Genomic DNA, 14051 nt, shown 5'->3' with positions numbered 1-14051 from the left:
CTGAGTTCTTGTAGCAGTATCTATTTGCAGTGCTGGTTGATGTTACTATTTTTTTTTTTTCCCTTTATTATGGTCAGTAAATTCGATTTTTTTTTTTTCTTGGCATTTAGACTTACAGGGAGCAGAGATGGGACCAGAGGAGGAATACTGCTTGAATGTTCCTTTGTAGACTGGCAGAAGAGTTTTAGCTGTTCACTAAAACTTGCTGTGAATTTGTACAGCACTGCTGCTATGGAGACAAACTGTGGCTTTTTGAGCACGGAACAGAAGAAAAATGCACTTTGCACATTGACTATTAGTTATGAAATGGCTCTTTGAAGAGCAGTGACTTCTCTAGCAGCAACGCCTTTCAGAAGACGCTAATAAAGTTGCCTGAACGAGGCATGCGTGCTCTAACCTCAGCCTGAGGAGAAACCAACTGAACAGCTGCATAACTCACGCTTGCTGCAGCTGGGTAGCTGGTGCAGTGTGTCATGCCTGTTGGAGTGAGGTGGTCACAGGCTGTGAGAGCTAAAGGCGGAGGACGTGGCATCCGAGTCGGTAGGCTTTACTACAGGCTTCATGGTAAAGAAGTAAAACAAAAAAAATAAAGCAAGTGACAAGTGAGATAATTGTTTTCAAGACTGAAATAATACCGGGCTTCAGGTAGCCGGTGATAATACCGGTTAACTTCAGGTAGCCTCCCGTTGGCTGCCCTCCCTAGCGATATGCCAGTGCTTTGAGCTGGGGGGAAAAAATGTCCAGTTTAGTCTTTCCCCCTCTCCTCCTGTACCCCCAGCCGTGTTCCACCCCTCCCCCCCGCCCCGTGCAGGCAGGTGGGGTCCCCCGGGGCGCTGCGGGGGGGAGTGGGGGGGGGGGGCGCGCGCGCCGCCGTTGCCATAGCAGCGCCCGCCGCCGCGGGACCAACTTTCGCCCCTCGCTTCAGAGCGAGCCAGGGGGGCCGGGCCGGGGCGGCGGGGCGCGGCCGCCGATCGCCTGGAGCTGCCTCCGCGCCTGCGGAGCGGCCGCGCCCGCGCCCCGCCTGTGAGCTGCCCCCGGGGCGCGGCGGCCGCGGAGCCATATTGCCGGGCTCCGGAGGGTGTCCCGGTGCCGGCTGCCACCTCCTTCCCTCATCCCCCGCTTTCCTCGGCGGCCGCCGCGCTTTCCTTCTGCTTGATCCCGGCTTCTGGCAAGCGTCGCCCAGCATGCCGATCGCCCACTTGCTGGAGCTATGGAAAGGGATCGAGGTGGAGCCCATGGAGACGGAGGTGAGCGGCGGCGGGGGGTGCGGGCGGCCGCGGCGGTGCTGCCAGCCCCCCCCTTTCCGCCGGGGGAGCCTTCTCGCTGCTGCCCCGAACCTCGCGAAACCGGGTGTGGGGAGGGCCCCCCGGCCCCCTCCGCCCGCCGTTAGGAGCGGGGAGAGAGGCGAGGCCGGGAAACCTGTTGCCCCGCACCTGGGGGGGAGCGGGGGCGTCCCCGCCCGGCGGCGGCCTCTGCGGGCTGCCCTCCTCCGGCACCGGCTTTGGGCTGGACCCGTGCTCCGGGGATTTGGGGTGACGCTAGGGGAAGGAGCGTGTAAAACAGGTGGAAGCCTGCAAAGCAGGCTGAGGGTTTAAACGTGGAGTATGCGATCTCTGATTTGAGGCTAGCATAGGTCCATGCTCCTCGCTTCTTGTCTTGATTTCCGCGCTTCGTTGCGGCCTTTTCTTTTTTTTTTTTTCCTTCAGCATCAGTACAAGATTAAAGTCAGACCCTTGTCCGTTACCTTTGAGCACAAGCCTGCGCTTTCAGGCTTACACGGGAAACGCAACGCTGAGATAACTAGCTGGCTGCTGCGTTATATAGGCTCACCGCTTGTCTTGCAGAGTTTTCCTCACCTGCAATTTAAGATTGTCTTGTGTCAAGAAAGGTGCAGTAAATGGGCAGAGCGGATTCCCCAGTATTTCTGGGGCCCTTGTGCAATAAACACAAAGTATTTATGGTCAACCATTTCCAGCACAGGACACATTTGTAACAGGCGATAGATGAGTAAAACTTACGAGGTGTGTTTATTTTGCCCCTGCCCTGGTTCTTTGATCAGAGTATTGTAATGGGGTCTTGGAGAGGGACGGAGGAGAGTGGACCCTAACTAGCCAGGTTACAGGGAACACAAAACACTTGCCTCAAAAGAGGAGCTGGCTGAACTGTAGAAAAGGTTTCATACGGAGTGTTAGTTGATATCACTTCTGCCATATTGATTAAATATATTATAATGTATTATACCAGCATAGCTTGTTCTGGAGTCTCTAGGTTAAGAATGAGTTTGGGGGGCTTGCAGAGGTTTTTATTCATGTAATAAACTTTTGAGTGCTGCCACTTGCTGCACTTTGCATGATGGAAGGGATCTGAGTGCAAACAAACGGGTTATATCTGGGAAACGGCGTATTTTTGGTTTTATTTAAGTAGTCAGCTGACACCTTGTTCAATAACTTTCCCAGTGAGAAGACTTGTATAATTATGCTTATGGTGAATGGTTTTCTGCTGAACAGCATAGAAATGATGTCCCCCCCACCCCCCAAGCCTGCCTTTCCATTGACCACAGTATTAAAGTGCATGTACGTGCTTGGTCTCTTTCCTCCTTCCCTACTTAAAAGCAGGTTTTTGTGTGTGTGTCCAGTATTTTTCTGTGCCCCAAACAGAAAACACTTCAGTCATTGCTCAGGTTGCTTTTTCTGCCATCAGTTTCTGGGAAAAACTTCCCTAAATTGTAGGGTAAGCTCCTGCACTAAGTCACAGTGTCCTTTGCTTGGGACAATAGCTTTCTATTGTCACCTCTTCTGTTGGTAGAGGACTGCTTAGATCTTTCTTCCAGAAGAAACTGTGTAGGTCTCCTTGCCAAGTGTAACTGACCCATTACAAAGCTAGCTGATCAGGTGTTTGTTTTTTCTGCTTTTAGTGTAGGGTGTTTTCCTCATTTCCAGCTTTGAGGAATACCATGTGAGCTACACTGTTCTATCACTCTTGCTAAGATTACACTTACAAAAAGTTTACAGAGGGTTAAGGAATTAGACATGAACTTTTGCAGTTTAGATGATGACAACAGATAGAGCACCATTTATTGTCTTATTGTTCTAAGAAGGTATGCTATAGCTTATAACCCTTTTAAATCATGCTGCAGATAGAATTCCTAAAGTACTGTTTGCTCAAATCTAGTTAAGGTACGTAGAAATTAATTTTGTCTCTTATGGGCTATTGTCCATGAAGACCAGTTGTCTTTTCAAACAGCGATGACAATTGGTCTTTAATGAGCTGAATGCAACTTAAACACTAGTGATTGGACTGCTTTGAGGGAGCTGTCACGGTCTCCCAATCTGTGTGGGATGAAATGTTTTCATGATTGTCTGCAAGTTGTTCTTTTTCACGGAAGCTTTTCACAGCTAGTAGGCAAGGAGGGAGATGGTTTCATTCCCTTATGCATAGGGACCTTTTTCTCCTCCCCTTCCTTAATATCAAAAAACCTTTTAAAATAGCGGCATTTGAGTGCCTGCGCATGACTCGGGTGAATGACTTGCAGCTATTAAAGACAGCACTTATAGTAAATCAATTCCTTGATAAGGAAGAGTGCATTGAGGGCATGTTCCATATTATGTTTGTATAAAGGAAGATTGGAGCAAAATTCTGTTTTTGTCACCTGTTGACTCAGGAGGTCATTAATTGTGTCTGACAAGTAAGCAAGAAAACAGGGATATTTGCTGTGTCTAGAATTTCTTTGTGGGTAGGCAAAGTTATCGATCCCTCTCAAGCTGGATGGATGGGGTAGTGAATCACAGCCTTGGGAATAGTTTCCTGATGAAGGGCTGTGTGATCAAGCTCTATGTACTCTTTCTACCTGTTTTCAAAAGGGTTCATCACTTAATAGATTTCAGCTGAGCACATGTTAAATGACAATATTTAAATATGAGTTGAGGGTTTAGAAAATTTAGTCCTATGTATGCACATATTCTCCTCAGCAAGAAATACTGTTCCAGTTCTCTAGTTTACTTTATTCATGAATAATCTTGTTTAGTTGTTCATTCATTGTTGTGCAATTTCTATGACAAACCTGTTTTTTTTTTGACTATTCATTAACAATTTTAACAGTGCCCGGGTGCTCTTGCTTTATCCTATATCTCTTTGCATTTTATATATCTTGGAGAAAGCAGGTCTGTATAGGTGCAAAGGTTAATTTACCTGTGCTAAGTCTGAAGAACTGAACATGCCTGCTACAGTAGTATAAATTGGGAGTGACTTAACTGACTAAAAGTAAACTGACTGTATTTTGTGCTAGAACTTGGCTTAGAATTGTATCTTTCTCAATAACATATATTTACAAGACTTTTTTTTCCTCTTTTCTCTTCTCTGTTCATTAGCCTGTGGTAGAAGATGCTGCCCTGGATGAAGAACCTGTAAAAGAGGTAAACTGTTTATTCAGGGACCACGCAAGTGTTAGGAAACTATTAAAATTTTCTGCCTTTATGGAAAAAAATGTTTCTGGTACTTCTTCTCTACATGCTTCTAGCCCTGAAGATGCAAAAACAACCCTTCTTTTTTTTTTGTCTCTTATTACAAAGTCAAGTGAAAAAGGGAAAATAGACTTGCTCAACTAGAGGTTAGGGAATTTCATTTTACAGATATTATCCTTGTGATGGTTTTCCAAGAAAGATCACAAAACTTCTTGAGGCATATGGATTTCCAGCAGAGAAGATTTTGTAATCTGAGTAGCTGGAAAAAGAGTAGCAGTCATCATAACAATGCTTGTGTACTGATGTTATGCCTGATGAATCAATCCCAAACACTATTGAACAAATTAATTCCTGCTTGTCCACTAGGCTGGCTCTTCATCCAAAGCAAGGCTGAGCTAACGCTTTCCTTCAAGTTAACCTATTGTTTGTATTATTGTAGCACTGTACAATTGTGCTAATTTAAAAACAAACAAAAAGAAAAAACAAAACCAAAAAACCCCCAAACCTACAGAAAAAAAATTCTTGCCTCAGTGTTTAAATGCCAAATAGAAGAGATAGAAGGTGATATGAAGATAGCAGGTGAGAACAAGTCAGCATTCACTGTTATGATCAGCTGAGGGCAAAGCTTGGCTGTAAAACTGGCTGCTGCTGCTTCCAGTGTCAGTATGAGGTGCTGCTGGCTTGTGTAGAGTAAACCAAGCTGTTGGACCTCTCCCGATCTCAAAAAGTGAAGGAGGCTGAATCCCTTCTGGATTGAAGGGAGGCTGCAAAGATGCTTGTCTAACGAATGCTAAGCTTCCCAGTATCTTACTCCTTGAAATTCCAAGCTTACCTTTGTGATGTTTGGCTTTCAGTGTCAGGGTAAGGTTTTTGTTACTTTCTGCTGTGTTAAAGGAATAGTTCTAACCCCCCTAGTGATAGAAAGGGGGAAGGAATCTCAGTTTTGAGCTCTGCAAAATGGTTGCAACTTCCAAATGTAACTTTCCCCCCCTCCTTTTTAGTTTCTTAAAAAGACAGCACTAAATTACTCTTCAAAAAGCTTTGGGCTGAAATTAAGCACAGGTGACTGGGCTCAAGATGTTATCTTTGAGGATATTGCTGAAGATTAAATTTCCTGTTTGGGGATTTGGTTTTAGGAGGACTTTTTTTTTTTTTTGTGGAGATAGCCTTAATTTCCTATAAATGAATTTAAGTGTAGTTAACTTTCATTAGCGATACATCTTCTAATTCCGAAGTTTTAAATTTGGCAGAAAAGAATTGCATGTAACGACTAATACAGAAACCTCAGTCCTGTGTTCTCTCATTTTCTGATGTGTTTACTGCTGTAAGCATCACAATTTGCAAACTGGTATCTGTAATTGTATTTAGCTTTCTGTACATCTACTTCTGCCACTGCAAGGTGATTGCAGTGTCTGTATGTCAAGTGGGAGGATGTACTTATGTTTGATTGAAAAACCTGCTGCACTTGTGCATTATAAAATATATATACCGTGACCACTAACAACTCATTGACAGTGAAATATCACTGTCCAATGTAGAAGTACCCTGACCCTTTACTTGACTTTCATCCCTGTGCCTTCAGTATACAATACTACAGAAAAATACAATAAGAGAAACTGTGACTGTTTTTCATCCTTAGTTTGCTGCTGTCATGTTACTTCAGCCCTTTACTAGCTCAGTATGGATGCCTGTTCTATTTCTATGAAGCTTGTATCTTGCTGTAGTGGTATTGTAGGAAAGAACTGTTCTGGTCACTTTCTTACTGATAGCAGCTGTGTTGTGCCCAAGCCGAAAGCCAATTTTTTCAGGAACATTAAAGCATGACTTAAGGGGTGAATTTAAATCATGTAATGCCATGGATCACATTTGCTTAAAGGATGTTCTTGTAAATAACCTGCTTTAGGCTATGTTGGCCTCATGCTGTTTCTCCTATCCTGTACATCATAGAATCATTAAGGTTGGAAAAGACCTCTAAGATAATCAAGTCCAACTGTCAACCCAACACCACCATTCCCACTAAACTAAGGTGGGATCTTCCTCCCTTGTAATATTGATGCTGGGTATGTGGCAATGACTGGCCCTAAAGTCTTCCGGTTCCCCCTAAGAGTACTGGCAGAGGTTGTACAGACAAATGAGGGAGTGACAAAATGCATTATAAAAACTGCACTACTTGTTTTTCTGACATCTGATCTTGTTGTTGATGGACAAGTTCTTTAAATGTCTTGGGGGGCATAAATTAACAGCATTGTTGGATACAGCAAGTGTTTCCTAGGCACATCTTGGTCCTAGAAAAGTATGTCAGCTCTGCTCTAGAATTGTGTCACCTAGATTTCTAAGGGTTGCTACTATCAGGGTGTTCCCCTAGGAGATCCTCACAAAGCTATGGGCCCTGTTTGTCCTGCCACAAAGGCAAGCAGGTTAGCTGGTGGGAAATTCCTTAAGAGAGAGCTTCAAACTCCTGCAGCAGTCCTTGCTTAGACTTGTGGGATGCAATTTTTCCATAAAGTGATTCTTTTTGGCAAACTGGCCTTTTTTTGATAGGGAATGAGAAGTTTGACTACATGTGATCATTAGAGGCCCACACATACTTAAGGGTGGTGTGTCTTGTGGTCTGGTCTAGGTCCAAGTTAAGCATTGACATTCTATCTAAATCCTTCTTGAAGGTGCAGTTGGCAGAAAAATTCTTTGTCACATCTTTCTAAAATAGTGAATGTATGTGCAATACAGCTTACTGCACTTAGAAATTACAGCATTCAGAAGCTAGGTTGTAACACTACTTTGAACTGGTTTACCCTTTCAAGGGAACTTCTATGCTCTAATTGAAAGCTTGCATGAGGCACTCGGGGAAAGTAAAGGAGAGGTGCAGAGGAAGTGCTGATATCCAACCAGTAGAACTGGGTAAATCCTTTCAAATTTTGCTCTATGAAAATTGCATGGCAAAGCTGAAAATGGCAGCATCTAGGCTTACTGTTAACTCCTGTACAAAGTTTCCAAAGACATGTAACTAGTGCTGATGCTGTGTACTCTTGTGCAAATACGAATAATAAAATTGGAGGAAGCAAAGTTGGTTGCTCTGCGTGTAGTCTCATGACAAACATGCATTGCAGGCTCTACTGCTGTCAATAGAGGGTATTAGTTTATTGGATCCTCAATGAAAGATCAAGCTTTTATAACTAGTGGCAGTAACAGCTAATGTGATAGCATTAAGGAGCTGAAGAAAGACTGTTGAATGATCACAATGAGGAAAGCACAGAACCTACATAGCAGTGAAAATTTTACATTTGTTCCTCTAGTGTTACTTCTATCAAGGCAATAATAAATGCTCATAGCATTGTAAAAAGCTGATGTTGGAAGGCATCTTTGGAGATCCTCTAGTCCAACCTTCCCTGCCTTGCTCAGAGCAGGGTCAGCTGTAGGAAGGTGCTTTGAACTGCATCCAGTTGGGCCTCAAATGGACTCAACAACTGTGTGTGATCACCTTAAGAACAAAAATGTTGTCTCGTGTTTAAATAGTTTATGTTTTAGTTTGCCCGTTGCCTCTTGTCACTTCACTGGATACCACTGAGAAGAGTCTGGCTTCTGTCATCTTTACTTCTTCCCTTCAGGTATTTATACATCTTAAAGATCCACTCTCTGTTCTTTCCCTGCCCCCTGCATTGTCTTCTCCAGGGGAACAGTTCCAGCTTTCTCCGACTTCCCTTTTGGGTTGGATCCTCTCATCCCTTAATCATTTTTGTGGTGGTCCACCTTCAGGGGACTTGCTGTAGTATGTTCATATCTCTTGGGAAGCTCAGAATAGGACATCACTGTAGATGTCTCAGCAGTGCTGTGAAGAAGGGAAGGATCACCTCCCCTGACCTGCTGGCAACACGTTTTCCAACACAGCCCAGGGTGGTGTTAACTTTCTTTGCCAAAAGGGTGCATTGCAGGCTCATGTTCAGTTTGTCCTCCAGGACCCCCAGGTCCTTTTCTGCAAAAATGACTTCCAGCTGTTTGGCCCCCAGCCTGTAGCAGTGCATAGGGTTATTCTTCCCTAGGTGCAGGACCTTGCATTTCTCTTTGTTGAACTTCAGGATAAACCTGCCAGCCAATTTCTCCAGTCAGTAATGGTCCCTCTGGACAGCAGCACAATTGTCTTGTGTATCAGCTACTCCTCCGTGTTTTGTAACATCTACAAACTTGCAGAGTGTGTGCTCTGTCCAATCATCCAAGTCATTAATGAAGATATTAAACAATACTGGACCCAGTATTGACTGCTTGGGGTATGCAACTAGTGAGTGACCTCCAGCTGGACTTTGTGCTGATCATCAACCCTTTGAGTACAGCAGCTCAGTTTTTGATTCATCTCACTGTCCACTTATCTGGTTAATACTTCATCAGTTTGTCTGAGATGATGATATGAGAGATAATGTCAAAAGCTGTACTTAATCAAGATAAACACTCACTGCTCCACCCTCATCCACCAAAGCAGTCATCTCTTTATAGAAGGCTGCCAGGTTGTTTATAGCACAATTTTCCTCTTCACAAATCTATGCTGACTACTCCAAATTGTCTCCTTGTCATTCATGTATGGGAATCCTTTCCAGAAGGATTTGCTTCATTGCTTTTCCAGGAATCAAGGTGAGGCTGAGTGGCTTGCAATTCCCTGGATCCTCCTTCTTGAATGTAGGAGTTCCATTTGGCTTCCTTGAAGCTCTCCTAATTGCCATTAGTCTTCAGAGTATTGAAAGTGGCCTCACAATGACATCAGCCAGTTCCCTCAGCATTCATGGATATATCTCACCAGGTCCCATGGATTACTTTTTTTTTTTTTGGTATGTCCAGTTTGTTTAAATGTTCCTTAACCTGACCCTCCTCCACCAAGGATAAGTCTTTCTTTACCACTGGTCTTGGGATTCCCAAAGGCCTGGTATTACCAGTAAAGACTAAGGTAAAGATGGTGCTGGGTACCTTGGCCTTGTATACTTTGTCACCATCTCCTCTTCCCCACTCAGCTGCACCAAAGGTATTCCTTTTCCTGCTGATATACCTGTAGTAGCCTTTCTTGTTGCCCTCCATATCCCTCACCAGACTTAACTGCAAATGGGCTTTGGCTTTCCCAACACCATCACTACATGCTTGGGCAGTCTTTGTATTCCTCCTGGTCATTTCTTGGTGGTTCTTCCTCTCATACTTTGCTTTCATGTCTGAGTTTTGTCAGAGGCTCCTTGTTCATCCATGCAGGCCTCTTGCTGCCTTTGCATGATTTCCTATTGGTCAGGGTGGTTAAATCTTGAGCTTGGAGAAGGTGCTATAAACAAATTCTCCTGGACTCCTCCTCCCTCCAGTGTCCATTTTTCACGGCATTCATCCAAGCAGGTGCCTAAAGAGGAAAAAGTCTATGCTACTGAAGGGCCCAGGGTCGTGATCCTGCTTTTTCTTTTTCTTTGTTCTTTCCTCTTAAGATCTTGAGCTGCTGCTTCTCATGGTAACGGCAACCAAGGCTGCCCTTGAACTTCACATTCCTGACCAGTACTTCCTTGTTTGTAAGGATCAGGTCCAGATGCAGAAATCTGGATTGCTTGCTCACTTCCAGAAGATACCAAGGTGGATAAAGTGGATCCTTTGAGGATCAGGGCCTGCACACATGAGGCTTTTTCCAGTTAATCTGAAGAAGGCCTCTATTTCTTCCTAGTCTGGTTGTCTGTAGTAGGCATTGAGGCACATCTGTGCTAGTGTAATGCTGAGCTGCCAGTAACTGCCTCTCTTTCAAAGGTGCTAGAGTAGTATTCAACTACAGAGACAATGGAGAGTGTTTCCAGGCTGTTTGTTTGTGATCATCACTAGGATTATCTCAAAACAGCTTAACTAGTGTACACAAACACTAGAATTGCTGGTGTATCACTTCATTTCTCTGACCAAAAAAAAAGAAAGGCAGCTAACTTAAGGCAGGTCAGAACATGCTAGTTTGCTATTCAAAAAGTTGCTTTTGTTGCAAAATTTGAGACATGGTTGTTGGGTTTTTTCAGTAGTATCTGGTGAACTTTCCCTTTATGTCTCCCGCTTCAGCTGATCAGAAGTCTCAATACACCTAGTAAGGACATAATGAAAACTAAATGTATGTTGTGGATTATTTTTAATAGTAATCATAATGACTGCTTAGCAAAGCAAAGAAAAAAAAATCCACATCTCTAAGTGGTTAAGCTTGCAGGTCACAGGTTAATATGCACATTGAGGATCTACAAAACAGAGAAACTGTTAAATTTATCTACTTCATGATTTGTGTTTTTTTCGGTTGTCAGGAATGATCTTGGAATACAAGTTTGTCTTGGGGCAGGAGGTTATTAAAGAGAATGACTGAAGTTTCTTAGTGTTTGTGTCAGTATATATGTTTTTATACATATGCACATTCAAAATTCTGTACTTTGTTAAAAAAACCCTGGGTCATAGGAACAGACTGTTCTTTCACAGAAAAGCAGATAGAAGGCTGATCATCAAATGAGTGGTATGGCACAGAGTATAGAGAAGTACAACTATATAAGATGATGTAAAAACTCGTGAGGAGGGAAGCCTAGTTGAAATTGTTAGATGATGCAATAAATAGTGGGGTTTATTAACATGATACTTTTTTTCTTCCTCCATAAAACCCCCCAAATCTTCAGAATTAAGAAACCATGTTAAAAAAAAAGTTCAAAGTAATGAAAAATTGTTTTTTTCTTATCAAGCAATGCCACTACCATAGCAGTAAATAAATAGCTGTGAGTCCAGATATTATGCTATGCACCTTTCTGAGATATGCATACAAGTCTCTCTGGGATGACTAGTTTCTTTCCATAGAAGTAGATACTGAGTGAGCTCAAATGCAGGCCCTTACCCGATTACTGGAAAATTATGACCTTGTATAGATCCTTACAAAATTACACTGGTGATGTATTTAAGAAACAATTACGGGTATTTTCTCCTTCCCCTAGTTCTTCTTTTAGAATGTTATATAGGTAGTGTAAGCTGTTTTACCTCAGGTAAACTTTAAAAATTTTTTTAAAGTCTCATGTACTTGGCTTTTATGATGGATTTGGTAGGTAATAACTTTGTAAATTAATTTTTGGAACTTGATTTTTTTTTTAATGCATTTTAGAATTCATCCACAGTGCCTATCTTCTAACACTTCGCACTTTTTGTTTTGAATTTAATAACTGCAACTTGTTTTGGAATGAAATTGGTCAGGCAACCAACAGAATATTGGTTTCTGCTTAGCTTTATGCAAAATAGGGTATATAAAAGTATGTCTTTAATGAAGGTGAAGGGTTATTCCACCATTGACTTTGTGTGGATAAAATGCGAGGGACAGCTGGGGTCATGAAATGAATGCAGTGTCGTCTTCTCCTCTTGCACCCCAGAGCCTGTGTTCAGCAACCCAGCACCGGAGGGAAAGCTGACAGGACAACAGTTGTGCTGCCCTCTTTGAAGGAGAATTTTGTTACTTCCAATTCTTTATAAATTGACTTCTTGTTGTCACTGTCCTCACCAACTGAATCAGGACAGTCATAAGGAAGATATCAGTATAAAAAGAACAAAACCTGATTTTTTTTTTCCCCTTTGATCTTTTTCTTTCTCCTTCCCCTCATACAAGTCATACAGCAAATAGACGTAGAAAACTTCAAATGTTTTGGGCAAAGTAGTGTGTAGAAGAAGTTGTTATACAAACTGAAAGAATTGTGATGTTTGGGATATAATTAAAATGTCTAATTAATGTTAAACTTTGGTTTCTAGCTATTTTTACTACACAGTCTCTACTTACTTTTTTGAATTACACCTATTGCTTTCAGACAGTGTGCTGCTGTGGCTCAGATGCATCAGAGACAGGATAATAGCATTTAAAAGAATTCTGAAAAATGCCTCAACGTTGTTCAGGGTTTCTCAATCCCTCTGGCTTTCTGCAGCTGTTGCTAAGATGCTCATGATCTATGGTGAGTGGCATCCTGCACTGAAACTATTCTCTCCATGGCTGAAGGGTGACATATCCTGTTTCTCAGAAATCTTTGCCTTTAAGAACCAAAAATGAACTTGGGTTTGATATCTGTTGAGACCCTAGATGATGAGGTAATGGGTTTTAGCTGGTAGAGAAGGTAGCTGGTAATTATAATTGGTGGCAGAGCTTTCCTTAACTGAGATAACAGCTGATGCTGTGAAGTGTGACTCTTGCATGTGTGGGCTGTGATCTTCTTGAGCCTTGATTGAATCAAGAATTTGCTGTGGCAGTGGTCTCGCCTCTGTTCCTGATACTCCAAGAAGTATGGACCCAGTGGGATGGTGCAACCTGCAGAGTTCAGGGACAATTCATGAGAGGGATGTGTGTGTCTGTGTGGTGTATTTTTTTTAAGTTTACAGTGTTTAGGTATTGAACAAACAGCTAACCTACTAAATATTTTCCTAAGTGGACACCAGAACAGCCAACTCTGATTTATTCAACCAGGCGCAGGCACTCGGATACATAGCAATGTATGTGTTCAGAAGCTTTTAAAATAAGCTTTGCAGACTGGACTGTAGCAGCAACTACTGAGCAAATATCATGTTGAATAGGGAAAAGAAGTTCTGATAAAGTATATGTAAGATGTAAAACACTTCACAGAATTAAGCTGCCTGATTTTGAAGAAGGGTTATTACTGAAGGCAAACAAGAGTTCATCTGTGGAAAACTGTTCCCTCATGAAAATGAACTTGTTCCATAATGGCAGTTGATGCCCAAGAGAGTGTGCTGGCTATGAGCTAATGGTGTCATCGGGAGAGATGAGTCACTTGGCAGACCCTAGAGTCAAGGATAAATTGTTTCTGTGATGAGTGTGGTGCCTCTTAGAGAGCTGTATTTTTTGAAGTGGAAACAAACTACAATTTACACAGAGAGTTACAGTTCTAGGGTAAGAAAATAAATTTTTCTTCACTACAATGATCTGAAAGTCAATTGTTTTCCCTTTTTTCCTAGCTTACTGTAGTTTTCTTGCTCCCTCTGTGTTTTTTCTTCTCCTAAGAACATAGTGTTTTTGTGTTGAAATAAGAATTCTTCCTTTGAATAATCTTCTTTCCTTTCCTGCTACTTCCAAGGTTTAGAATAACTTTCCCCAAAGAAAAAGTGATGTAGTAAAGAAGCAAGACTAGCACTGCTGCTGTTCTGGAAGAAAAAACCTTCCTCTGACTGCTTTCTTCCAAAGATTTGATGGAAAAAATCAGAAGCTAGCTCTACCATCTGTGACCAAAAAAAAAGTGTATTCTTAAATGGACACTGTTGGACACAGAAGAATTATCATGTTGTCATTGTAGATGTCAAGAATTAAGCTTCTGTTTCTAAGTCGCTACATGCTTCAGGGTGCAATTTACTTTATTCAAGACCTGACTAGTGTTACCTGTTGTGACTAGAAAGGGAGCTGTAGCTAACAAATTAGTCTGGCTGCATTTGAACAAATGAGTCAAACACAGACCTTCTGCAAGTTTATAGGACATCTGATTGGTATGCGTGCATGTTTATTACACTCAGGGTTTAACAAGAATTATGTTGAAATTTACAATGGTGTGCAAAATATGTAGTGTGTTTTTTATTGCTGCTCTAAATAGGTTTTGG

The 14051-nt window shown here is 42.3% G+C and overlaps 1 protein-coding gene across 1 annotated transcript in view; it reads left to right on the top strand.

Annotated features, from left to right (window-relative positions):
- Nucleotides 1-1184: 1184 nt before the first annotated feature.
- RPS6KA2 (ribosomal protein S6 kinase A2) overlaps nt 1185-14051 on the top strand; it is a gene marked incomplete at both ends in the record, with an annotated part of 314704 nt that continues 301837 nt past the window's right edge. Inside the window, 2 exons of the mRNA XM_081998201.1 lie at nt 1185-1247; nt 4368-4412. Coding sequence (XP_081854327.1) covers nt 1185-1247; nt 4368-4412 — 108 coding nt within the window. The remainder of the gene's footprint in view (nt 1248-4367; nt 4413-14051) is intronic.

Source organism: Phaethon aethereus, assembly GCF_964289735.1.
Source record: "Phaethon aethereus genome assembly, chromosome: 3".
Lineage (NCBI taxonomy): Eukaryota > Metazoa > Chordata > Aves > Phaethontiformes > Phaethontidae > Phaethon > Phaethon aethereus.
Note: the sequence above shows the minus strand (reverse complement) of the source record. Positions and strands in the feature narration are given on the sequence as shown.